Here is a 26,695-nt window from a genome sequence, read left to right as displayed (position 1 = left end):
TCACTGGGTCTTCAGTTGCTCAGAGGCAGGGGGTGCATGAAGACTCTTGTGTTCACTCTTGCAGCCTACTACAGGAGTGGCAATAGTAGGCATCTACATATATTAAGTTGTTATTTTAGAGTAGAGAAATTTTAAACTTTCATGCTCTGAACATACATCAGTCTGTACAGAAAGTTAAACATCCAAGAGAAGTAAAGCCAAATTCTCTGTAATCTTCAGCTGTGTGTCACATTAAACGGAATATTGTTTTTCAAGCAGCTTTGAGTCAGGCAGACACAGTGTTGGTTTTACTGGAGAATCTCACGCAGCACAGACGTCATCCAAACTCTGACTTATTCACTTATTTGATTATTTTTGCCTTGTGATCTTCCATCCCTAGTTTTTGCGCCTTTGCTGCGTGGGCTGCTTGTGCTTCTCCTTTCTTGGCAGCAGTTGGTGTGAGAGGAGCTGAGGTCAGACCACACCTCGGAGGTTCATGTTCTCGGCTCTGATTGGTGTCTGGATAAAGGTGGAGCAGCTGCAGCAGCGGCGCCGCACAGCTCAACCTGCCGCCTGGATGGACTCAGCATCAAACCTGTGGAAAAGAAGAAGCTTGTTTTCTGTATTCTTTCTGTTTTCTGTATTTTGTTTTATTTAAATACCTGGGGTCCAACATCCTTCTTCTACTTGACGTAAGTAAAAAAAAAAAAAAAAAAAACTGCGCTGTGATCCGCACCTTAATTGAAACACTGTCCTGCTTGAGAGATCAGCCTGCTTTGTTGCATTATTTAGGAAACATTTCAAATGTTGAAGGCTACTTAGTGTTGTTTATAAGTCCGACCTTTGTTTGAATAAAATATCATCAGTGCAGCAAGTCAAATTGTGCGTAAGAGGAGCTGCAGATTTGGATAAATCTTGGATGAATCCAGTCTCCTGGACATCCAAGTTCTCCGCGTATTTTGAATGTTTATGGGTGTGGTGCTGATCTTGTTTTATAAAGGGCCATAGAAGTTCATTATTTACACAGAATTGCATGTATGTGTCTATTTACTGCAGTTTGTATTCAGCTGGAAAACTCTCAAAGACCCACAACAAAGAAATGATTTGGAGAAGAGAGGAACAAAGTGTGTGTGTGAGAGACAGAGAGAAATAACTGAAAAAGTAGTGTTCTTATGTCTTTATGTGACATTATTTACATTATGCCATTCAATCAGTTAGATTTATATCTGTCTCTCTATGATAATAATTCATATTTATTACGTGTAACTCTAACTGTAGTTGTCTTATGCAGTCGATCTCACAGCAGTAAATTTTCAAGGCAAACCTGATGCTGACTTGGTTCCACAGCTAACAGTCCTTTGATTTATGAATGAGGATTAACTCTAATATCCAAATGTTTCATGGTTTAGGCTTCATACAAAGAATCCCTGTGATGTTATTAATGCAGCTGTACTCTCTTAGTCTCTGTGCACTTACCCTCATATTTGTCATTTCAAATTGTTCTTGGCTGGATATTTGAATGTATCCTAATCTTTTTTATTGCATTTAAAAAAATCTTTCCTTTTATGATGTATAAATTAGGAGGAAACAAGAATATAATCATTGGTGTTTTCACGTTAGGAAAACATGCACATGTGGAATTTCTGTCCATGCAGCTTAATATTAATTAAATGGAGCTGCATGCTCCTCACAGTTTGTGAGCTCCATGTTTCCAGCTCAGTGCGTATGTGGCAGGCGTATATGCATATTATTTCCTCTTGATGTGCCGCTGTAGGCTATTATTCATTTATGAGTTGTTTGCTGGCCTTTCTCTTGTAACAAAGATGTGTTCAGTTGATCTGCGTCCACTTCATGGCCCCTGACTCATCCACTTTGTCCCTTGCTGATTCCCTGTTCTTGTTTCGCTCTTATTACCAGCGCTGATCTTCACGGTGGCTGAGCAGGATGTTTCCTTCTCTGCGAGCTTCAGAAAATGAACACCTCTCTGTGTGACTCTGTAGTGACCATGTATCATCTGGCAGCAGATCACCAAGTTAACGCCAGCAGCAACTGCACCTCGGCCTCCTCCAACTGGACAGCAGGGGGTGATGCGCCGCAGTTGCCCACATTTACAACAGCAGCCAAAGTCAGAGTGATCATCACTTTCATTCTCTGTGGCATTTCTGCCTTTTGCAACCTGGCTGTGCTGTTGGCGGCACACAGCGATGGGAAAAGAAAGTCCCACGTCAGGGTGCTGATCATCAACCTGACGGTGGCTGATTTGCTGGTGACCTTCATCGTGATGCCCGTGGATGCTGTGTGGAACATCACAGTCCAGTGGCTGGCTGGGGACTTTGCCTGCAGGCTGCTGATGTTTCTTAAACTGCAGGCAATGTACTCCTGCGCCTTTGTCACAGTGGTGATCAGTCTGGATAGGCAATCAGCCATCCTCAACCCTCTGGCTATCAATCAGGCCAGAAAGAGGAACAGAGTCATGCTGTCTGTGGCTTGGAGCATGAGTGTAGCGCTCTCAGTCCCTCAGGTAAGGTCTGGTATTCCTGCTGACAACAAGGGAAGGGCTCAGGACTGAATGTAATTAGATTAGGCTATTAAACTGATTTTCAAGTGGTTGTGTCCATGGACAGAACAACATGGCTACATTCTCTTCCCTGATATCCTCCCTACATTGGTTTAAGCTCTTACATGAGTATTATAGAGAATTAAATATACTGTCACTTACAGTGTCTGGTTGATAAAAAAATTTCCAAAGAAAAACTGATAACAAAAATTGCACAAAATGCAGTTTTCATCTGATCCTGTCTAAAAGAAACGATTATTTCCATCAGAGCTTCTTGCCAACATGTGTCTATTTTTATCAATACCAAAAATTCTTAATCACCATGTGGCAAATTACTGAAGCGAGGACCAAAGTGAACAGTAATTAAGGGGCTATTTACAGAGATTGGTGTGGATGCAGATTGTGAGCATACAGGACCATTTTAAGCTTGAAGAAAAATGTGTTTTTCAAAATTTTATTTAAGCTTATAATTATTCTGAACAAATCTCGTAGCTTATCCTGGTTACGAGTATTGGATTATGTAGCCCCTGGATAATATAGCTTATGGCATCATTGTTTTATTGTAAATAACATGCACTTTATACATCAGGCGCTTTTGCATCTGGGAAATGGGAAATGTTATTTCCTTTCTGTGTTCAGAAACAAAGGAAATTGAATTTTAAAGTGGATTTTGACAAACAGTCTGCCTTTTCTAGGCTATATTCAACCAACTGCATTTTAATGAGCATCTATTGACATAAACGTCATGGATTTAACTGCAAAGCAAAGTTGAGAGAGCCCAGTCACTTTGAGGAGGCAATTTGTCAAATTTGCAATCAGATTTGGTAATTTCACTGGTCTAAAACTAATTAAGACATAAAATGAACAAAAATAGACAACTGATCCTGTCAATTATTTCTGTGTATTTTAAATGATTGTCAACTACAGTTGCATGATTATGGGAGCCCTACATGTTCATGAGAATACAGCACAGTTCTCAAAGACAGAGGCTCCTAATTTTAGGTTTGGGGCTGCCCAAAGTAGAGGTGTAAGAGGCTCATTGTATAAAAATAATATATGCTTAATAGTTTCACATCTAGATATCTTTTTCTTCTCAGAGAGCTACCCAGAGCAAACACAGTCAGTCATGCTGGAAGGCACTTCAGCGGTAATACTGAGGGAAGGGGGAAAACACAGCCTTTTCACTTTTCCCACGCAGTTATCCTTCCAGTGAAGAGACCGTTATTTTGATTGCTCAGGTTTCTCCAACTTACTCAAGTGTTTACACAATGTTATACAAATAACGGTTCTGCTGTGCCGCCTGATGAGCTTTGGGGGTCATGAACCAGGCAGGCTGTGAATCAACGCTCTGAGAGACCTGCCACATTTGTGTTGTTCATGTAAACAGAAGATGATCTTTTTACAAAACAAATAAAAGATTGAATTCATCTATTATCCTGATTGCAGAAAAGTTGAAAAGGCTTTAAAAGGTTGTTTAAGACACTAATATGAAATATACAATCTCACAGTTAAAAAATTAGATTTATTCAACGTATTTGACCTATTTTATTCATTGTACTCGTTTATTTTTTGTCCTATCCAGCCATGCAAATAACTTTGACACTGACAACTTAAATTGGAATTATTTCTACTGTAGAAACTGTGAAAAAAACGTGTAACTTTCAGAATGACTAAATAACGCAAGAGGTAAGTGACAAAATCAGTTTTTGGAACTTAAGTTGCTTCCTAATATAGCACCCATTCCAGAGCCTGAAAAGACACCAGTAAAAGATGAAATAACCAAACACATGAAAGTAGCCGTAGATGTTATCTCCTAGAACTTTGTAAATAGTGTTCAATTCCCTCCACAGATGTTCCTCTTTCACAATGTGACCATCATCCATCCTGAGAACTTCACTCAGTGCACCACAAGAGGAAGTTTCGTCACCCACTGGCATGAAACGGCCTACAACATGTTCACTTTTTCCTGCCTGTTCCTGCTCCCGCTGGTCATCATGATCACCTGTTATACCAGGATCTTCTGTGAGATCTCCAAACGACTGAAAACGGACAATTGTAAGTTTAAATCAAAGTTGGAGCTCAGTGTGTCTGTTTACTTTATGGTTTCGATGAAACCTAACATTTAAATATTGACCAGGACCACTTCCTTTCCAGTCCTACTTGAAAAAGTCTCCAGTCCCCAGTGGACAGTTTTAATTAAACAGACTTAGTGAAGAAAACTATCTGTAAATTGTGTGCATTGTATCCCGTGTAGTTCTAAAATTCTTGTCTGTTACTTTAGGTCAGATTGAAATATCTCAACGACTACAGATTGAATGGATGTGAACTTTGCGATTCCCAGTGAATAAATTTTGATGGTGATCCCTTGACTTTACCTTTAACCCCACTTTTTTTTTTTTTTTTTTTTTTTTTTAACATATCTGACAATTATTGAAGCTACTGAGGTGCCGTGACACTTGATACAAACAGCCGTGGTGGTCAGAAGATGAATTTGCCCTGGTGATGCTTCCATTTTAACCCCGCATCAAATCAAAATTTAGATTAATCCAATAGTTGATTTTTAGGACTAAATACTTGCAGAATATTAGCATGCGAACACACAAAACTAAAGGTGTAGACATGTTAAATATTAGAACTGCTAATCACCACTATCTTAGCATTATCAGGGTGAGAATATTAGCATGTGTTAGCCTTCAGCTTCGAGCAGCAATGACGTAGAAGTGAACAGAAATCTCAGAAACAAAAATCATCTCTAAACTGACTTTTTAAACACTCTGCAAAGCAATTCTTGTGCTATACAAAATGATTGTCCTCATCTACTCATAAAAATCATACTGATTAGCAAAAGCTTTCAGCTATAATTTCTCTGTTGCGGCTCTGTCAGATTGAACCCCTCTCAACCTTAACAAATGAAAAATTGTCCTTTTTTTTTTACTGGGCATTTGAATTGAATTACCATATTACATTATAAATGGCTTGCATTTTAATGTATGTGTTTTGTTTCTGTCTTCTGTTCCAAGTGCCCTCTAATGAAGTGCATTTGCGGTGTTCAAAGAACAACATCCCCAGAGCTCGGATGAAGACTCTGAAAATGAGTATTGTGATTGTCTTGTCTTTCATTATCTGCTGGACTCCGTACTACCTGCTGGGCCTGTGGTATTGGTTCTTTCCCGACGACCTGGAGGGCAAGGTCTCCCACTCTCTGACCCACATCATGTTCATCTTTGGGCTCGTCAACGCCTGCCTGGATCCAGTTATCTACGGCCTGTTCACCATTCACTTCCGAAAAGGGTTCCGGCGGTATTACTGCAAAGCTACCGCAGCAACAGACATGGATAATGACACGGTTATAACTGGATCCTTCACTTGTGCTGCCAATTCTTTGTCGCTGAAAAGAGTGGTGAACCCTGCCACCCAGGAGAGGCTGACACTGTGCAGCGACAACAGCAAAACAGAGTCAATGTCAGAAAGGAGCAGCTTTCTAGCTGCTGACACTGATGCGGAGAGAGATCAGTCCAGCCCTGAGAGCATCTTATGAGAAGAGTAGAGGGGACGAGGCCCTGTGGAGGTTTACACTACTGTTATATAACTATTATTTATTCAGATGTATTCAGTGTCTGACTATCTGATGTGTGAGTTCCATCTACATGTCATTTCAGCCTTCCTTAAAATGCTCATGTAGAAAACACAAAGACCAGAAATTGCTGTCGGCTGGAAAATGATTAACTTTTTATTTTCTGGAAGAGGGGAAGCTCATAAATAAATACATCAATCATTTCATGCTGATATAATGTGACCTGCTGTCATTAAAGAATGATTACGTGCTCTGTAAATTGTAATTTGTGCTTGCCTTGAATTAAATGTATTTACTGAGACCCACAGAGTGAGTGTTGCTTTATTTTTTGCTGTTAGAACAAAACTCATATGTAGCTGCAATCGGAAAAATGTAAATTTGTGTTGGGCAGCAATTACATGGGGTTTCTGTGGAGATTTAGAATGTAAACACACTTCTGTCTCTGTGCTGATGCTCAGTAGTAGGATCCGTCTAGTGGGAAATGGAAAAACCATTTCTACCTTGAAATGATGACAAATTGTTGTCATATCTTTCGAAAACAAAGCTCTAGTTCAAAGCAAAGAATAAATCGGACATGTGGGTTCAGGTCCAGCTAGCTCTCGTCCAGTGCCTAAAGAGGATTAGAGGGTGCTCAAATGCTGACAAATGGGAGAGAGGTGTAACTTTGGATGCATTTATCAAACCTGCAATCATCTAATAAAACATAGTGTGTGGAGCAATGATTAATGTGCACAGGATCATACAGAAAAATACGGCAAAAAATTCACGCCTTGCAAAATAATCATAAGAATAATCTATACCTCTTCAGTTAATGAAGACTGGATGTTGTACACGGAGGATTTTATAGGTCACTTTCTGGGGTGAATGCAAACCAATCATTTTAAACTGAGATAAGAAACTGAATCCACTTTCTAAACTGATGTCTTTATCACACATCTTTCATTATTCCATCCAACCGTGTGCCAAAAGGACCAGGAAAATGGTCTTTTAATTTGTAACCTTACGCTAAATATTTCCAGTTCCTATAGGCTGCAACAAATGATTGTTTTTCTTATCCATTAATCTCCCATTTATTATGTCAAATAACTGATTCATTGTTGGCATGTACAATGTCTGCAGAAAATCAGAAATGGTCATCACAATTTTCTTGAAATCAAGGCAAACAATCTTGGCTGGAAGCAGGCAAGTTTTTCTTTGTTTGCTTAAAGATGTCTTGATGATGAACCAGTCAGCAAAACAGATTTCTGTCAGCCCATCAAACTAATTCATTAAAGGAAAAGTGTGACATTTTGGGAAATACACTAACTGAGAGTTACAAGAGATGACAAACTACTGTCAAATCTGTGTGTGAATATGAAGCTAGCAGCTGGTTAGCTTAGCTTAGCATAAACATTATAAACAGCTAGCCTTACTGCATCAAAAAACAAAAGTCGGACTGCAAGCATCTCTAAGAATTAATATGGTATATCTCATGTTTTCAATTTAAATATAAATGACACGGTATGAGTTTATATAAAGCTGACTGAAGCAGCTGCTGGTGGTATCTTCATAGTTGCTGTACAGACAAGACAGCGGTATGTGGCACATCATTCCCATGTCTGACTCAAAGATAAAAGCGAAAATTCCTATTTCCAAAATGTCGAACTACTACTTTAACTCAATTTATTTGTTTTAGCACTCATTGATCTTTATGGAACAGAATATGTTCAGATTTAAATTTGTAGCTTTCGAATTTTCAATAGGTTCTTGTTTGGCTTCAGAGACAGAAAGGAAAAATGAACAGCTACCAGTGTCATTTATGCTGTTTTGTTTTTGTCTTAGCTTTTGCCAAAGAGTGTCTCTTTATTGCAAAGATAAAATAAATGTACAAAAAGGACAAATATTACAATTAATTCTAATGCTCTGGGAATGAAAAAAGTAGCTTCACAGATTTAAAAAAAACCTTTGTAAAGTCTCTGCCTCTGACTGGTACAAAACTGATTCTGACACATACACATGCCAAGCTCTGCATAGAGCACCTGGCCCTTTGGAATCAATTCTCTGTAAAGCTTTTTAGAAATTCAAATTAGGCTTTGAAGCAGATATTAAAATCAGTATCAGTATCTGTTCACATTCACAGAGAGCACCACAGTATGATCTGATATGACCACCGAAAACAAATACAAATGACATAGCAATGCAGATAAATGTGTCTGTGCAAAGAATAGCAGAGGCACTGTTATTGGTGGAAAAGAAGTCTGTGAAATGAACACGACCTCCACATGACCGTTCAAGACTTCATTTACTGTTGTGCCACCAATGTAATCTCAAATCCAGTCCATCGCACCTATTCTCAAATGTCCTGTTACCCTCATTAAATTCACACTGTGTCCCCCTGTTTTTGAATGTGTCAGTGTCAAAACTGCAGCACTCAACTACGTTTGGTTGTTTGGCAAAAAACTGAAAGTGTGTGATTATCTTTGCATTTTTTTTTTTTTGTATATTACAATTTAAAGAAAAAAAAAATCCTCTCTACCGTCTCCTACCTTTTTGGTGTCCCCTGAAAATGACATATGAAACATTCAAAGGTCCCAAAGGCAACAAAGGTGTCCCATGACTGAGCTCAAATCAGTCATAATCAGCCGAATACATTTTAGATATGGCCTCCCAGCACCACAGATATAAACACAATGATATTCACATGACAAATTTGCTATCAGTGTCTGAAATCTGTTTGATTTTATAATGAAATAAAAACTCTGAGATTAGTTTAAGTGTTGTTGTAAAAGGATCATCCAGCAGCTATCAGGAAAAAATACTTCTGCAACTTAATCGCCTTGAAGCATACTGATTTATCACACACAAAGTGTTTAACAGTGTGACCCCACCAGGAAGTGAAGCTGAAATCAATAAAGCTGCTGTAAATCAGTTACTGGATTGAACACACTGCTCTGCATGATATATCATCTATCATCGATTTATTGGAAGAATATGTCTGTCGGTCTTTTAGGAGACTGTCTCCAGTTGATTCGGATACTTTTTTGTACATCCTTTTCACTACTTAAATCCATTTCAAAAAGCAAAAAGCCATATTCTGCACCGCCTGCAAATATTTCACGCCAAAAATTACATATTCATGTAAATTAGCACTGCGAGTCAAGGATAAACATGCAATGAAGGAGGTGGGAATCCAAACATTTTTCTAGTACTTCAATAGTACCTTTATGCAATAGATGATTTGTTGCAGTTCTTCAGGTGGCTGCAGCTCTATTGTTTTTGTTGCAATTTCGCTGCGGTTTCCTGTAGCCGCTCCCATGTCTTCCTTATGTCTTTGTTCCTTTCAGCCGCAGACAGAGCTCTTCATATGAAAACAGAGGAACACATGAGGCTACTTCAACATTCAAATGGGAATTGTTTATCAGGCGGTGGAGTGCACATATTATCTGACTCCTCTTGATAGTAAATGTTCAAAAATACTTAAATATCACACTATACAAATGATAGAGGCAAAAATATACAAACCTTTGCCAGAGGTAGGCATTACAGCTCTCTTGTAGAGTGACATAGCTCAGTATTTGTTGTTGTCGTGGAGAGTCTGGGTGTGAAACAACATACTGCTTAATGATGTCGGACTCTCTGAAACGGAAGATGAAAAGCTGACTCTGGCTGCTGTCCTCAGAAGTAACACTGCAGCTGCTGTCCTGGTCACCTGGGTGAGACGTTACATTATTAAGTTATAGTATTTATTCTGACCGTTGACTGAATGTCACGCTCTTCACGTCACATCACCTGTGACTCTTCTTATCCATACTCTGCTGACGAAAAGATTCTGTGGTGGTTGGGTGTACCTCGTATGAACAGAGTTTGCTGTTTGGTGTTCAGTGCATAAACAGGACTGCAGGGAGTCGTAACCAGATGGATTGTGGGAAGAGTCAAGAAGCACACAGTGGTTTTGTTGATGACATCTTGGAGGAACATTTTTCCATTTCTTTGCAGTACAAGTGACTAGTCGAGGCAAGAAAAGACAGTGAAATGAGTATAAAACTATATTACTACATTAGCAATTCATTCTGTATTTGTCATCAGCAGCTTCAGGGTTCCTACCAAACCCTGTAGAAATGGTACTGGCATAATGACGGATGGCAGGTCTCTGTTGTCTTCTGGCCTGTACAAACAAAGGACATAATGTGTGATAATGTTTTGTTTCATACACCGCATGACCTTTTGAGTAATATAGCAGGGCACGAAAGGACAAGATGGAACTTAATTAGTGGAAAAAACTAGTTGCAAGCATTACATACGGAAATACGTCAAACTCAGGTAACCTTTCAGTGAGTTGCATTGTGCAGGATTGAGTCCCTCGTCCCGTGGTCACTGTGTGAATTTCTCCGCTTTTACACTGCAACAAAAGATGGACTTTCTCTGCAGCTAAAGTCTTGGAATCACCTGGAGACACAGACCAGCAATCCACAAACTGCATCCTGATGATGGCACTGTTTTCTACTGGAACTAAGACAACAGGCAGTGGAGCCCCTGAGGGAAAGACAAGACAAACACATAGAGAGAATTAGGCCTTAAATGTATTTATATTACAAACTTCAAGCAAAAATGACTGTTAGACTGGTCACTCAAACACACATACACACACAACAAATGTGTGTGTATCTTTCCACAAACTGATTCTGTCTCAATTTAGTTTGTAGTGAAGTTTCTCTACGTGAAAACCTATATGCATGTCACAGTTAACTTGACAGAATTCACTGGATCGTGCTACGTGTATGTCTGAGGGGTGTTCAATCACTGCTGCACTGAGAAATGCAGATAAAACACGATGTTTTTTTTAAAAAAATGCCAGTCAGACAGAAGGAAATTACTTTGTTTTTCCTATGACTGAGTGAGTTAAAGTGATGACATCTTGTTTGACACGTGTTTAAGATATTAAATGATTTCTCTAAATGTAGTCATTTCCTGTTACTTGTGAAAATAACATTTTAGCGTGATTTCAAGCTCTATGTGAGGTTTATTTTATAGTGATATTTTTACTTTTGCTTTTGACTACAACATGTAACAAAGCATTTAGCTTAAAGCAAGACAGTAGCTGGACTGCAGCCACCGTGGCTCCAGTGGTAAATTCAGAAAGTGGCTACAAGCACTTTGTTATAAAACAAGTGAAATGTGTATTTACTGCATGCTAAAATGTTGTGTTTTAGTTTAAGAAAAGAAGATCCAAAAGTCAGCCAACTGACTCATTAACGGCAGCTATTCTGCAGGCTATCTAAATCATATGTGCCACTGGAGTAGTGGACCACAAATGTAAAATATGATAAGGGAATTGCTGCCAAGCCATCACACTGAGATTTAACGTGCTAAACAGCGTACATGCTGAGCTTGTAGTACACATGCACTAATTTGTAAAATAACAGACTCAGCAGGATTCTTCTCAGTACTTCATTTTACATATTTTCTAGAACTACATTTGTTGCTTGTTGTTTGAGAGTATCCGTTTTTTTCTTTCTTTTTTCAGTTTGATCTTTTGTAGACGAGGTGTAGAAAATCAAAAACAAAGCACATGGAACACAGCACTGGAGAATTTGCTTTTTCCTTCCATGTAGTTGTGCAATAATATCATATGCAATGCTGTAAATATACCTAATATTCCTTGTGTAGGCGAGAATAAAATGACACAGATTGTTTGAAAATTTCAAATGCATAAAACCATGGTGAGTTTTCAGCTATAGCCAAACAACTCAGCGGTCATGATGAAATTTAAGTTATATTTCATTATTAGATTTGCTCACCAGATAGCCTGTCCCAGACACACACCAGAGCATCATCAAGCCCCAGAGCTATGTAACGGGTGCATCTACTAGCAGCTGAGCAGAGGATTTCCTTTGCATTTGGCCACAACACAACTGGCATGGGCTCCACATCTGCTTCAAAAAGAAGAGAAAGGCTCAAAACCAAACATTTGATTACAATTATATTGTCCTGTAAAGTATAAAGAAACAAGGCACAGTAGCAACATATTTAAAGATGTGTTTGTGAGCATTCAGTAGGTCAATGTCTAGACAAATAAAATATTCTACCTGCTTTGTTCTTTGCTGCTTTTTGCAGCACATACTGGAGGAGATTCTGGCTGCCACTCCACCACACAGCGACAGCAACAGGCAAACCTGCTGAGAAAAGGTCAGAGATTAAAAATGGAATAATGGTCTCCTACTCGCCTCAACAAGCATTCAAAAAAGCTTGAATAGTGAATATGAAGGATGAAATCCAGAGACTTAATTAGGCAAAATATACCAATGTGCAGTCACATGACAGTCAATGGCATACATCTTCTTCTTGCGTAATACTTTAATCATTGGAAATTTAAATACAACAGACAAATTGCAACTGCTAGAGAACAAAGCAACACCCTTCCTCCATTACAAACCTGGCTTTGCTTCACTGGAACAAGGAAAGTGCCCACAAGGCAGAAGAAAATGCTGGGTGCACCGTCTGAAAAACATTCCATGTAATTAATAGGACTTCTAACCAAAAACTAAATAAAAAATGAATTAAAAGAAGTCATGCAAAGACTTTAAAGTGTCTATTAAAGGTATTACATCTACAACAGAACTACCAAAGCAGCTCAGTTCTGAAACGCTGATTGTATTTGCAACTTTACTGCACCTTGGGCTTTCATTTTCTTCCTTTGTTTTTCCTGTTTCAGCATTGAAAGATGACTTCTGCCTCTGACGACTGCTGTTCATGATAGCGTCCAGAGCCAAACAGTGTGTCAAATACTCTGTTATCTGTGAGGCTTCAGGTGGACCATCGAATGCCCTTCCTGCAAAACAACAGCAATATGCAAGTGTTGACTCAGCTGCATTCTTAACCTGGAATTTGTGTTCCATCTTATTTATTAACAGATGGAATGACAGAGACACATACAGACACACAAACCTCTGCATCTACACCATCACCTCCACATACACATCTGTTCTGTTGAAATATCGCACACTATAGTTTTAATACATTTCTGCTATAGTTAAAGCTATACCTGTGGGAATTTTGGGTGGCTTGATTTTCATCATCAGTGCAACTGGGGCCCATTTCACATCCACATCTCCAGATGAGTTTGGGTCCTGCGAAAGAAAAAAAGTCAAAAATAAAATTAAGTTTTTCAAAATGATATGTGGTAGCATTTATATTAAATATACTGTATTGAAAACAAGGAAGAAACACTGGGATAATTTAATACAAGTTTGCCAGCTTGGTCAGTTTCTAATGAAAGCAAAATGATAAGAAAATGGACTGGAGCTTCGTGGCAAGAAAACCAAAGACAGGCAGTAAGATGCCTAATACAGAGTCCACCTGTTTTCTTGATAATGCCCTTTCTAACTCTTCCAGCCAGACTGCTGATGGGAAGCGATAGATCTCAAGCCAAACAGCATCATTGCCTAGTAAGAGATATAAAATTCATGTGATTCAGTATTTGAATGTGATGTCTTTAATTAAAACTAGACAACAAAAAATGTTCAAACTGAAGTCTTTACTCACAGCTAAGTGATGCTGCTCCATAATACCCCTCTTTATATAGTTCAAACGTCAGACAAATGCTCCTTTTGTTGATATCCTTCTAATATTTAAATGACTACAAGTTATTGTTCTTTTCTTATCACATACAGGATTATCTTATATTATTCTGTTAATACAAACATTACATTTTGCAACAACAACTAATGTGATGATACGCACCATGACGTTAATAACACCAAGGAGGTGAATAGTGTCAAAGTGATGTGCAAAGACTCTGGCAACACCTGCAGCGACATAAGTATGAACATATTTTAAATAAAGAACCTGTTGGTATACTTTCTGAAAAACTTATGTCAGTTCCAGTTTCCTGTCCTCTAAATCATAGGTGTTTGTTATAGCAATATTTTGTAACTTCAGGATCAAGCCAGTGCATTTCAAGCATAGAAAAATAAATGTCCATCTATATTTAGGTTGAATACAGAAGATGGATGACAGATGATGCAGAAACTGAAGACAACAAGGTGTCTGATCAGAGTGCAGCAGTGCACTACTCACCCATATCATCAACTGTACCAAGCAGATAGGTCATTTCACCTATTCTGGACATTTGAACAGATGTAATTTCCAGACTGTCCTGCAGGCACTCTGAAACACAGATCAAAGAAGATGCGCACCACACAGACAACCCTTGGGAGTGACCCAGACAGAGGTACCTGCCATCTTCTGAGCATGCAAGGCAGTTGGTGTTCTCCGGAAGCTAACGGATGAAGCACAAGAATCAATAAATAATACCTACTTTTAAAGAGAATCGCACTTTTGTATTGTTGGGTTCTTCTCCTTACTATGTATCATGTCTTGTGAATTGATGCTATATAAATAAAATTGAATTGAATTAAACATTTTTTATATTTTATCAATAATCCATTAATTATCATTGGAGAAATAGAAAGTAACAGCTTTGTGTCCCTGTAAAGCCTATACAAATAGTCTTGACTTGATTTGACATGAAATAATTGACAGTTTAACTCCTTGACGCCTGAATTTATTTGCAATTAAATAAAAAACTTTTTTTTATGTTTTTGCTTTCCAGCTGATGCTAAAATAAGTGGAGATTGTTAATTTATCTATTACACATAGAACATAGATATATAAAAATAATAACAGATATATAATCGACATTGGGGGAATGGATACGCTATCTTGGCTGCAGTCTGAATGAAAGTGGTATGTTGCAAATTCACAACAATAGACATCAAGGGGTTAAAAAGACTGTAGCAAGATGGTTTGTTAAGATTCTGACATCTCTCTAATGAAGTCTGTACCTGTGTGACAGGATGTAGCTCCAAAGTAGGTGTTTTCCCTCGCAATTGGTCTACTTTGTGAGCTGCTTCCATTTGTTGTCTACCTTTTGGGATGTACCTGGACATAGCAAGAACATGTCAGTTTTACACAGTGTAATTTGAACTTGATGAAACACTACAATAGCTACTAAAGCACAGGTCAATAATCTGCAAGAGTTGTCATTCAAAACATTTTTTCTTTGTTGTCAAGACAGCTCTTATTTCAAGTGGCTCCAGCCTATACAGACAAAGTATATACACAGCGGGAATGGAAATTACCTTTAACTTTAGTAAAAGTATCTGCAACAAATAATAAATACTCCAAGTCATTTGCAGTTTTGAAGTAAAAGTGTATAAATAAAATTTATTCTTAAAGATTTAAAATTAAAATCATGCAGAACGGTCCTTTTCAGTGTGATACTATACTGAATATTATCACTGTGTTCAGGTTAGAGCAGAGCCTAATACTTCATAAATTCTATTCAAATCCAAGGTATTTAATAAGCATACTGGGCCTATATACAAGTCCACGAGTGTTTCATATGTGTAACTAACTGTACAGTAACATGCTCACTCGGCCTTTGTTGGTTGAATGGTTTTATTTCGGTTACAAGATTATAGTACAATAATTTCATTTTGTGAGTTAAAAAAAAATTATACATTCTTGCAGGACGCTTTTTTTCCCTTTCCTTCCCCTTCTCCCTCTTCTCCTCCCCCCATAAAAAGAAAGAGGATGAAAAAGAAAGGAAAAAAAGACAAAAACCCCCCAAACAAACAGAACAAAAAAGCCTAAAAATAATCAAACAATATATATATATATATATTTAGCTCAGACCAGATCGAATCCCTTTACTTCCTTTAAAAAAAAAATAAAAATATTGTCAGCGGTTAAAGTGCTCTGAAATGACGGTTAGGACGTGGATGACTGAACGAGTTTTTATTGTTTTCTGAGTGACTAATTTTGACAACGTGGTCTCTGTTCCGATGTATTTTAGCAAATAAAGCTAATGTGCTGCTGCGTGTTGTTCTGATGGGAGGCTGCTGAGGGTCTGAGTGTTTCTGAGAACAAACCCGAGTTAAACCTGAAGTTCTGCTCTGGATCTGTTCCGCTGAACACACAAACTAACGCACAACACAGCAGTGGACGTGCTTCTATGTTGTGGGTTTTCTTGGTGAGACAATAGTTTTCTGACTCGTTCTTAACCAGGCAGTCTGTGTTAAGTTGTGACTATCCCCAGTTGACATGGACGTGTTTCCTGAACAATCACCACCTGGCAGGATGACAAAGATCTATGTGGATGAAGCGGAGCGTTTGTCGCGCTAATCAGTAGCACAATGAGTAAAACGGTGGTCTCGTAATTTCACCGCTGGATTACGTGGCGCAGTTTGGCACAACGTGAAAACACGAAGCAGCTTGTAAGCTAGCGCTGACACTAACAACAGTTTATTCCAGCTAATCAGGTGTATAGAAACGAGCAAAGGTGAACTCACAGTGACCTTAGTTCGGTCAGTTGTTAATAAAAAAACATCACCTTGAAATATTTTTCTACGGTACTTTTTAAAAATAAAAGTCATTATTGTTCTTACCTGGTTACTTTGGCCAAACTTTACAATGAATTCTGAAAGGTGCTACCACTAGCTTGATGTTTCACGGTCGTCATGACAACAGCGTGTCACATGATCAACCTGTCCGTGCGCTGTGGCTGCATGTTCTGAGCATGCGCATTAAGGGAATGGCAATCTCACCAAGAAATTAACGAACTGATTCAAGAGATAGAAGATCGTATGTTTTTTTTTTTTTTTTTTTTTAATATATATATAATAAAAACACTGCTGATATCGTAAACACAAGCTGGGAATTCCCTTTATTATACAACAAACAAACAAAAAACGAACTCTTTACATTGTAGTTACAGTAACCACAGATTGTATGAAAAAGTTCTCATACAGTCTATGCCTTGCTTCTGATTGTGCTGGAGTTTTTGCCTGTTTTAAAGAGACTTTTTATCTCTCTCTACTTTCACCAAAGAGCTTCCACGAAGGAAATACTTAGAATTCGTTAGGTTTGGTTTTTTTTTATAATATTCTAAGATATTCACCTTACTATGTGAAATACCTCGAGATGACTGATGTTCTAAAATAGAGCTATATTAAAAAGACTAAATTGAATTGAATTTTAAGAAAAGTTTGAGGTTCCTGTGTAAATAAATTATTTGCTTCACGTTTAAATTCGCACACCTTCTAAACAAGTTAACATGGTTGTCTGTACAGCCGTCATGATGCACAGTTTGGTTATGTGACATGACATTAATGCTCCTGTGCTTTGGTGAGCCCTGTCAACCATGTAACCATCGCCGATTGCTTTGTCCAAAGACAGACTGTGTATCAAACAAGATAGTCAGTTAGACATGTCAATACAACATGTCAGTGGCATCAGTTCTTCATTTTTGTAGAGCAACACTGTTTATTTCCGTTTGGGTCCTAACTCATTGTGGTTAGGATGCTGTCACGAAGAAATGACTTCCAATGTCTGTTAAACCGGAGCTGTTTGGGGCTCACTGCAGGAGATAAATATATGCAATTGAAGGCTTTGTTTCTCAGTTCACATCCCCTCAAAATGCAGGGGAATCAATAGAGAAATATGACACAAACTAATACATCAAAGCAAAGCTGTATAATGAAGAACTCTCAGCAGATTGTCTTCCATTATTGTAGTACAATAGCTGTGATAGTGGACATTAAACCATCTAATTTTAAACAACTTGCCAGATATAAATGCTGGGTTTTTACACTTTCAAACAGTTAAGACAGCAAGCTTGCTAAACTGTTTAGGATTTTAGTCCTGATTACTTCAGACTTTTCCATGGGTGGTTCATTAGTTTCTCTAATGAATTTAAGAACAGAAAACTCAATCTACTGAAGCATAAACCTCTACCAGCAGATTTTTCTTCAAAACCTGACAACATAAAAGTCCTATACACTTGTCATAGAATGTATGTTCTTCTATGGGTACAACTGTATATGAGATATTAAATCAGTGTGTGCTGGATTCATAACAAGAATGACTAATGTTACAACAAATGAAGCCATCCAGTTTTGCATTGAACTACATGCATCAAACTTTGAAATTACAGAACAAACATGAATGATCAATCGCTGTGTGATGCGCAGTACCTGCGGAGAAAATTCAAAGAGCAATTCAACAACAACAACAAAAAAAGCATGAAATCTTACAGGGAAAGATTTCTTTGATGTTTTTATTCCTTTGAACTTTGCACAAGAACACAAGAGAAAATATACATTTGTAAAATGCAGTTCATAATGCATACACTCCTGTCCTCTGAAACGAAGGTCCTCTGGCAGCAGGTGTACTGTACATAAAAACACCTACTGTGCAGTACACACTGCTACCTTGTTTATAAAAACAAAACAAAAAAAAACGCATTTTGCCAACCTGTTATTGGAGCTTTTGATTACCACCCAGAACCCACCCAATGACATTATTTTTAACCTTCAGAATATTCAACAACCAAATTGAAAATCACTTTGACAAATTATGGTTCTCAATCAATCACTTGATGCTATTATTCTTTCCCCCAGGAAACCTTCTCATAATTACCACCCACTTCATACTTTTAAAAGAGACCTTTTTGTGCTCGAAATATGGCAGAACCCACTGAGGACACTATTTCAAAGTACTTCAAATGTTTGAGGGTCAAATGGAAAAACTGTAAGCAGTATAAACATCAATGGTAATTCTCATGATGAATACCTGAACATGTACCACAATGATGATTAAAAAAATTGAAAAGGGGAAAAAAAAAGTACCAGAAGGATTACAAATGCAAGTGATGAGTAAGCTGTGTCATTATGACTGATCAAACTGTGCACTAAACACTTCTTATATTGCAATATGAATACAGAAAGCCACAGTTGGCGTTCATTGAAACAGTTTAAAATGTAACAGCAGTAATATAAGGCAGGTAACAGATGTGTGTGTGGATAATGACTCCTCCTCGACACTGGCAGTATGAAGAATTTGTTGCATAAAAAGCGAAAATCTTAAGGCTTCTATGTCATTGACAGCATGTTGACATTCAGAGCAAAAACTGAAACCACAATGAACAATTACAAACGGAATGGGCACTGATTATTAACTGCAAATTGAAGGCGATGAGATCCAAACACCACGACTAGTCACGGTGTCACAAATGCACACATTGTACCAACATGGCTGTTTTTTCCTGAAAATCTACTATTCAGGGCTGATTTTGAAATCCTCCACTGCACACTAAAAAGTCACCAATTTAGTGTGGCCCCTCATTTAGTATCTAAATTCCTAAATGAGGATCCGATAGTCGAATCAGTAATCCAAAACTGCAGTGCAATATAGTCGTTAAAGTACCAGCATGCTTTATGCCTTACAATACCAGAGTCTCTGATGATGTTTCTATCTCCCTTTATAGTGTACAAGTGAATAATTTCAAACACAGCTGAAGTGGCAGATAACCGCTCACCCGAGGCCTTCATTTGCAGTGTTAAAGCAGTCATTATAAGAGGCCTTTGGGGCAGCTTTAACACAGACACTCTCCACAACTGCGTCAAGACAAGAGACAAAACACACAATATATTATGATACCTTTCATCTATTCACAACCTCTCCCACCTTCCTCCCCCTGCTGCTTGGATACAAACACTTTGATCTAACAAGACCGGACGCTACAAGCTGAGGAGACCAGCGGCACAGGATAGAAGGGAAACAAAATGGCTTCAAAATAAATACATCAGTAGTTCTATGCAAAAAAGACACAAAGACACTTCTTTCCAGTAGGTTAAAATACTTTAAAACTAGACTTGCTGCATGATTAACATTTATGTATTTTGGTCCATTCACCAAGTGTTGAAAAGAAAGGGAGAGTGACTAATAAATACTTTAGACAAACTCAAGTGCATTTGGGAGATGCAGATACCTCGGCTTATTGCGGCAGGTTCCATGTGAACCTGCAACTCTTAACATTTTCAACCAGGTGATTCATTTTCCTGTTTTTGCTCATTGGATTCAGCTGCTTTAAATAGGATTCTGAAATGAGTGCGTGATACATCAGGATCACATGCTTCATTCTTAAAATAAACTAACCAGATACATTGAGCAGGATGATCCTCTCACTGGCTGTACTGGAAAATACCTTCACTCTAACACATCATTTTGTCTATTATTTTGTTCAGCCAAGGGGTGATACCATTTCACTTGTTCCCAGCGTAGAATTAACTTCATTTAGGTTTCTGCTGCAGTTTTAAACTTGTCTTGCTTCATGCCTGAAACTGTGAGGGAAACTGCAGTGGGAACAAGTGGAATCATTTCACTCCATTTGCATAATAAGACATGACATAAGAAATCTGAGATGAAATGACTAAATATATATCATATTTCTTTTTTTGCAGTGGGTGGCTTCACTCATTATAAATGAGGCCACATTGATATGGAATTCAAAAGCACTTCATATTTTATGATGCTTATTGAAATCTTTAAATGTATAAAAAAGGAAAGAGGAAAAACTGCCGGAAGGAATGTTTGAGTTCACAAGTGTGAAAAACAAAGCGAATAAGTTAAAGTCTTAACAAGCTTTGACATATTTCTATCAAAATGGCTTACACTGACTCTGGCTTTAATAAGGCTCACATTTTGTTGCCTCTCTCCCTTGGATTTTTCACATCAAGAATCTCTGAAGAAATGATAACTTTAGAACAAACAGGCTTGAAAGACCAGAATGAAATCTGCTATTGATTTAATATCATTAGTGCTCACAGTATTGTCCGTGGTCCAAGCAGAATCTGTCTGTGTTGATGGCTGCAGTTTCATCACTCTCATGTAAAAACACTTTCCAGGGGGCACCATCTGGAAAAAATGTGAGAGCTGATGCTACGAAGACACTTTACAGACATCATAGTCTATGATGAGCTGTTTGATGTACGACAGTTTCTCGTGGAGGTACTCGCAGCGTTTCTTTTCTTCCCGATAGCCAGGGAACTTCTGTGGAGAGATGAGACAGTGTTAATAAAAGAGGTTCATACTATTACACTTATTATTCACACTAAGCTCCAAAGATTACCCTTAATATCTGCAGATGTGAACTGATGACAAGTACACATGTGGAAATAATAAACAGAGCAAAGTGCAACTGCCCCAGAGCCCTTCTTAACCCTTTGAACCCCAAGCGTTATTGCTCACGTCACCTTTTTTACCTGATGTGGACTCATTTTTTACTGCAATATAAAGTCCTGCACGTCCATGGTACAACTCTGGCTAGAAGTAGAGAAAAACCCCTCAAAAATGTCTTTTGTCCAGTATGACCCAATTAGAATGCCATAAATCATAAAAAATGAAAAAGGAAAGTCATTTCTTTGATTAAGATGAAAAAACCTGCAAGTGCCTCCAGGAGTTGTGGATACTAGAAAGAAGTGATGACTTCACACACAATAGACATGTCATGACTTACATTTTTCATCTTCTACCTGCTGTTTTTAATCACAGCCTGCAGTACTGAAAATTCCTCAGATTTTTGTCACCTTATTAATGGTCCTAAAAATTCTGATTTGTTTGTTTTACACAGAAAATGGTTGGAGCAAACCAGATTTCAAATGAGGCATGTACAATTGTGTGATTTTGATGAATATGACAACTTCAGACTTAAAATGTGGATAACTTTCCAGACGTCATGACACATCACCCATGATTAGTTCGAGGACCTTTTCAGAGTTGAAAATACAATGAGTGTTTCTGTTTTCACAGTTTTTTGTTCTGATAAGATGTCTATTTTGGAAATTTTTCAAAAGATGAAATGCCTTTCATACCCACTGGCAAGTTCCGGGGTTCAGATGGTTAAACTAATGCCACCCTATAGCATACAAGCTCTTCAGTACTAACACTGTTACCAACCATGAAAACATGTTAAATAAACAGTGTCAGTTAGTTCACGCCTGAATTTTTCTCCAAAGTTCACATATATTATCAGTAATTTAATGATTATATTAAATTTAACACAACTGACAAAGCTTATATTTGATTATGTTGAAATAACTGCGCAACAATTCACAAAACAAACTTTTATAAGATTTAACCTCTTTAAACTATATTTTGTGACATGAAGGTCCAGTTATTGAAGTCACATATGTAAGTAGCTCCCATGTTAAAGCACAATTCAACATTTGTTTTCCTTCATGCTGTTCATATTGTTTTCGGTATAAATGCTACAGGAGGACAACCAAACTATGTCATCCCAATTTGAAGAACTAAAACAATCTGTCATTCAAACAGTAAGAGACTTGATAATGATAACCAATGTACCAAGGAGGTGGGAGTTTATCTCAGACTGCAGTTCCTTGGTACAATCCTGTTTAGTGAATTTCTTGTTTTAATGGATTTACAGTGCTTAAAAATATCCTGGCCTCATAACAGGAGGAGATGAAAAAATCCACACACATCAATACATAACAAAACAACTCATTCTAATGTTTGACTCACCTTCCGATACTTGTTGTACTTTTCTAGTATTTGGTCTTCCATTATCTAAATGGTACAAAGCACAAATCCCAAAATTGTTCATAATAATTCAGCTGCACAGAATAATGTCTTAATTCAGCACTGTGTGCCATGATTCACATCAGATGCACGTATGTACCTTGTATTCTTGTGTGCCGGGGGACAGGCTCTTGATCTTAGACCCGAGCTGAACAAACATGTGAGTTATGGTGGCGATGCGGGAATGGAGATCTTTGTATTCATCATACTCTGCACAGAAATCCTCCTGGTACCTCTGACGCTGCTCCAAGCTCTTTATTGTGCCGTATGTCCTACCAGGAGAAACAGACAAACGCAGTCAGTGATGATGGACTTTCAGTGTTTTCAGTGTTATCTTACATAACTGATTAAGGTACAAAGACACTGCTTTGTCTGAATTATGTCCTGCAGATATGCAATCATCACAATGTTTTGTCATTCACAATCACCTTTTCTGTATTTTATTTTATGGTTCTGTAGTACTTCTTTTTTGACACAGGATGGCAGCACAAGGCCACAATGTTGTGCAGCTACATAATTCACTCTTCAACCCGTCAGTCTTTCTTTCTCATCGACGTGTAACAAAAGCAGTACACCTAAAGCAGTGACACCACCTGGAACAATGAATTTAAAACACGTTTACACTCACAGCACGTAATCTGGCTTCTCCTCAGAGGCCACAGCATTTGTGATGTCAGGATCTGAAGCGGAAGCACAATCATGGAGAAAATGACATTAGCTTGAGTGGAGTTGATACAGTCATCCACATAACACTTTGTCATTGTCTGAATGTTAAGCAATGTGTTTTTGTTTGTGCAGAAAGCCACAGTCTGAGTGTGTGTGTGTGTGTGTGTGTGTGTGTGTGTGTGTGTGTGTGTGTGTGTGTGTGTGTGTGTGTGTGTGTGTGTGTGTGTGTGTGTGTGTGTGTGTGTGTGTGTGTGTGTGTGTGTGTGTCTGCCTGCCTCTGTGCAGACGAGCTAAGAGCTGGTGGGTGTCAGGAGACCTCTCAGCTCAGAGACCCAATGCACTGCTCAAGATGTTGTTGAGTCAGTCAGGCACATAACACAGTGAGGACTCAAGAGGGTGAGCATCAGGGAGCAAACGTGGCCATGCTTATTAGATAATACTGTACAAATGTACCAGCAGGCTGCCACACACACGGTCACTCAGAGCGAACTCACACACAATTACCACTGCTCAGAGTGTGTGTGGTTACACTGTTATCTTGAAGGCAACTGCAGAGGCGAGTTCAGACACATAACAACAAAAGGGTGTGTTAGTGTTGTGATCACTGCAATATGACACGTCTTATTCTTACAAGAATAGTCCAGGAAGCAATAAAGACCGCCACATGGAAGTCAAAATGATCCACAGAAAGGGGAGTGTGGAAAAAATCCCTGAAGACAGCTCCCCCTACATCAGTGGTTTCAGGATTTATTTGACGGAACAATATAACAGGCATGTAGGGTGATATCAGGCAAAAGGAAAATGCATGTAAAAAGGGCCTTACTGTCAAGTTTGTCTGGATTCTGCTTGAGATCAGGACTCGTCTTTATCCAGTCACTTCCCTGGTTGTCTTTTAACCTCTCTCGCTCCTTGTCTTTGTGCTTTTTAGATTTCTTCTTTTTGTGCTGGCTGTTTGTAGGCTGCTGTTTAGCACAATCAGAGCCACACTGGGGAGGCTGGACGCTGCTTCCTTTGGGTTCTTGCACCCTGATCTCTGCCACAGGTCCGTCAGAGGTGCTAGACAGTTTGTGCATTAGAGGGATGCCATTGTGGTTCCCTGGTAAGCCATTTTGGTTATCCGGATGGTTACTTGTCCTTTGAAACTCAGTCTTTGTGTGGAAATTGGGGTTGAGGATAAGATTTACATTATTGTGTCCTGCTTTGTTGTTTAAGAGTCCGTTTACAGCAGGCTGCTGTTGTAATGTCTGGTCCGTAAGTTTTTGTCTCTTAGCTGATACCCTTTCCAGTGAGTCAAAAGGCACGGGGCGTTTCTGCAAAATGAAGGGAAAAAGAGAGACAAATCAGCATCTAACTATGACATATTTTCATCCAAAACATACAACCTGTAACCAAGCTTACAAATTTGCTGTCAAACTTCACAACGTTATCTCATGTAAAATCCAGCAGACATAAAAAACCAGCTGGTTAAAGATCCGAGGGCAACAACTGAAATGCAAAAATTGTACCAACTCACATTTATGCAGAAACCAAGATTAAAAAGAAGCATGTTTGCAACCAGATCAACCAGTTTTCTGCATAATGAAAGGTAAATGAAAAATAATTAGGCTTTTTACCACTGCAAGTGTTTTTGCAACGCTTTGATCCTCTGAGGTCTTCAGTAATGATGAGTTTGCTTGAAGATTCCTTGATTGGTTGCTGATATGTGGCTGCAACTTCCTGTTAAATACAGAGAGAAACAACATGGCAATGAGACACAGACGTATTATCAGTCTATGTGGAATTCAGCCACATTTCAATTTGAACTACTGCCACACAAAGTTATGTAGATTTACAGGAGACCTGCTAAAGCTGAGCGTGAAAATGAAACAGATTCCTTGAGCTGCAGGCACAGACAAGCTCTGTTTCTGAGTGTTGATTAGCACCTGTAAAGAGATGTGTTAGACTGAAAGTGGAATATGTGGAAGGAGGAAAAAAGGTGACTGGGTGAGCCAGTGCCTGTCTAAAGGTGTGAGAGACAATCAAGTGAAAGAGAAAGCTTCCATGTCCAATTACTGTTTTGTTATTTGTGAGTTTCTGCAAGCCTGTTTTTGTCAGTCGTGATGACTGTCTACTTCAGTTTGTGCTGACAACAATTAACACCAAGAAGCAACGCGGATCTTAAAAAGTGAAGAGACACATGTATGTACACCTCAGCCTGTTTCACACAGAAACAGGCTGCATAATGAGAGAAGCAGATTTAATGACTAGTTTGATGTCATCCATATTGCCTCTAACCCACCTGGCCAGCAGCCTGCAGATCAGCTGCCTCTCCTCCTCGCTGTAGCCAGGCCAGTCCCTCTGCACGTACCTGTAGAGGTCATCCCTCAGCAAGTAGCTGCTGTCTTTGGGATTCACTTTGGCCACCTGAAATATCAGACGAGTGATGCAAAGCCTTTCATTTCTTACATTATTCATAGCTGATTGAAACATGTGGCTCTTTAGCAGCTAAATGTTCCACTGTGTTCCCCTGCTTGCCACGATCCTTCATCTGCTGTTCGGTGCTTGGCAAGAAGTCCACAGATGGAAACAGCTGATTGTTGTGTCCAAAAGCAACATGTGAGTGAACAAAAACAGTACAGTTGTGGGCGGGAAAAGTCCAAGCTACAAAAATCCTCTTTTACATTGTCATTTGATGCATCAGCATTATAGAAATATAACTATAAAATGTCCATTAATGGGTTTGCTTTGGTTGTCTTCATGATTTCTAAATGCCATACAGAACATACAACAGTTTTGATTCTTGAGATCTGTGTATATATTAATTTTACCGATAACTTATTGAGAAACATTCACATGCAACATAGATAGAATATCAACACTTGTTAACAATTTATAGGTTTAATTGATTTTGTTGCTGTAAAAATCAAAAGGACATTTGTTTGTCTACATGTGATTGCTGTAAATGTGCATTGGCCTGTGTACATTTTAAAGGTCCAGATATTTTAACAAAAAAATATCCAAAATAGTATCAAACCACTTTAATATGCCATTCTTAAACAATACTAAATTACTTTCTTGATTTAAAATTATACCTACATGTGTGATGTTTTTGTGTGTTAATGTAAGGCCGCATCTGGGCTTGTTGCAAACCCGTGTTCTTCAGATAACTAATTAACTGTATGAATATAGAAACAACGCTATAAAAGAGACATTCTTTTCTTATTTCTGACACTTTAAGTGAGTTAAATAGTTAAACTGTCACTAAGTGGAGTGGACAACAGGCTAAAAGTAGAACATCCACATTCCTAAAAAGCAAAATTCTCTTTCTCTGAGATTCTGTTCCCATCTGACGTCAGAACTTCTTTGTCACAGGGACTTTAACGTCTTCTCAGACTGCCTTTCTCTGAGCACATCTATCTTTCAGGGGCCTCCTGACAGAGCGGCCCGCCCAACAGCAAACACAATCTCTGCAGAGACAATTACAGCAGCGACCTAATTACTCACAAGCACCGATACGAAAA

The 26,695-nt window shown here is 38.5% G+C and overlaps 3 protein-coding genes across 5 annotated transcripts in view; 1 reads left to right on the top strand and 2 right to left on the bottom strand.

The window, feature by feature from the left end:
- Positions 1–381: 381 nt before the first annotated feature.
- LOC111568468 (putative gonadotropin-releasing hormone II receptor) lies at positions 382–6,415 on the top strand. The gene is made up of 4 exons (XM_023270137.3): positions 382–671; positions 1,897–2,500; positions 4,387–4,591; positions 5,557–6,415. The coding sequence occupies exons 2-4, from the start codon at positions 1,952–1,954 to the stop codon at positions 6,072–6,074; spliced, it is 1,272 nt and encodes a 423-aa protein (XP_023125905.2). The 5' UTR covers positions 382–671; positions 1,897–1,951; the 3' UTR covers positions 6,075–6,415.
- A 2,635-nt stretch (positions 6,416–9,050) lies between these two features.
- Positions 9,051–16,626, bottom strand: wdr93 (WD repeat domain 93). Of its 3 annotated transcripts, none has more exons than XM_035948142.2 (16): positions 16,538–16,626; positions 14,933–15,029; positions 14,166–14,367; positions 13,830–13,894; positions 13,632–13,710; positions 13,446–13,531; positions 13,132–13,216; positions 12,762–12,918; positions 12,523–12,587; positions 12,176–12,262; positions 11,888–12,022; positions 10,415–10,622; positions 10,194–10,254; positions 9,938–10,094; positions 9,612–9,798; positions 9,051–9,447 (listed from the first exon to the last, which is right to left on the bottom strand). In XM_035948142.2, the coding sequence occupies exons 2-16, from the start codon at positions 15,002–15,004 to the stop codon at positions 9,357–9,359; spliced, it is 1,737 nt and encodes a 578-aa protein (XP_035804035.2). In that variant the 5' UTR covers positions 15,005–15,029; positions 16,538–16,626; the 3' UTR covers positions 9,051–9,356. The 3 variants fall into 3 exon arrangements, with proteins under 3 accessions (XP_035804035.2, XP_023125915.2, XP_054866887.1); XM_023270147.3 differs by having other exon boundaries at positions 11,888–12,019; XM_055010912.1 differs by lacking the exon at positions 9,051–9,447 and having other exon boundaries at positions 9,660–9,798; positions 9,879–10,094.
- Positions 16,627–18,187: 1,561 nt separating this feature from the next.
- LOC111568470 (RNA polymerase II elongation factor ELL2-like) overlaps positions 18,188–26,695 on the bottom strand; it is a 30,599-nt gene continuing 22,091 nt past the window's right edge. Inside the window, exons 6-12 of the mRNA XM_023270138.3 lie at positions 25,474–25,598; positions 24,809–24,911; positions 24,019–24,505; positions 23,158–23,209; positions 22,630–22,801; positions 22,473–22,517; positions 18,188–20,981 (exon numbers count right to left, since the gene is read on the bottom strand). Coding sequence (XP_023125906.1) covers positions 20,871–20,981; positions 22,473–22,517; positions 22,630–22,801; positions 23,158–23,209; positions 24,019–24,505; positions 24,809–24,911; positions 25,474–25,598 — 1,095 coding nt within the window. The 3' untranslated portion in view covers positions 18,188–20,870. The remainder of the gene's footprint in view (positions 20,982–22,472; positions 22,518–22,629; positions 22,802–23,157; positions 23,210–24,018; positions 24,506–24,808; positions 24,912–25,473; positions 25,599–26,695) is intronic.

This window comes from Amphiprion ocellaris, chromosome 1, assembly GCF_022539595.1.
Source record: "Amphiprion ocellaris isolate individual 3 ecotype Okinawa chromosome 1, ASM2253959v1, whole genome shotgun sequence".
In the NCBI taxonomy this organism is placed as follows: domain Eukaryota; kingdom Metazoa; phylum Chordata; class Actinopteri; family Pomacentridae; genus Amphiprion; species Amphiprion ocellaris.
Note: the sequence above shows the minus strand (reverse complement) of the source record. Positions and strands in the feature narration are given on the sequence as shown.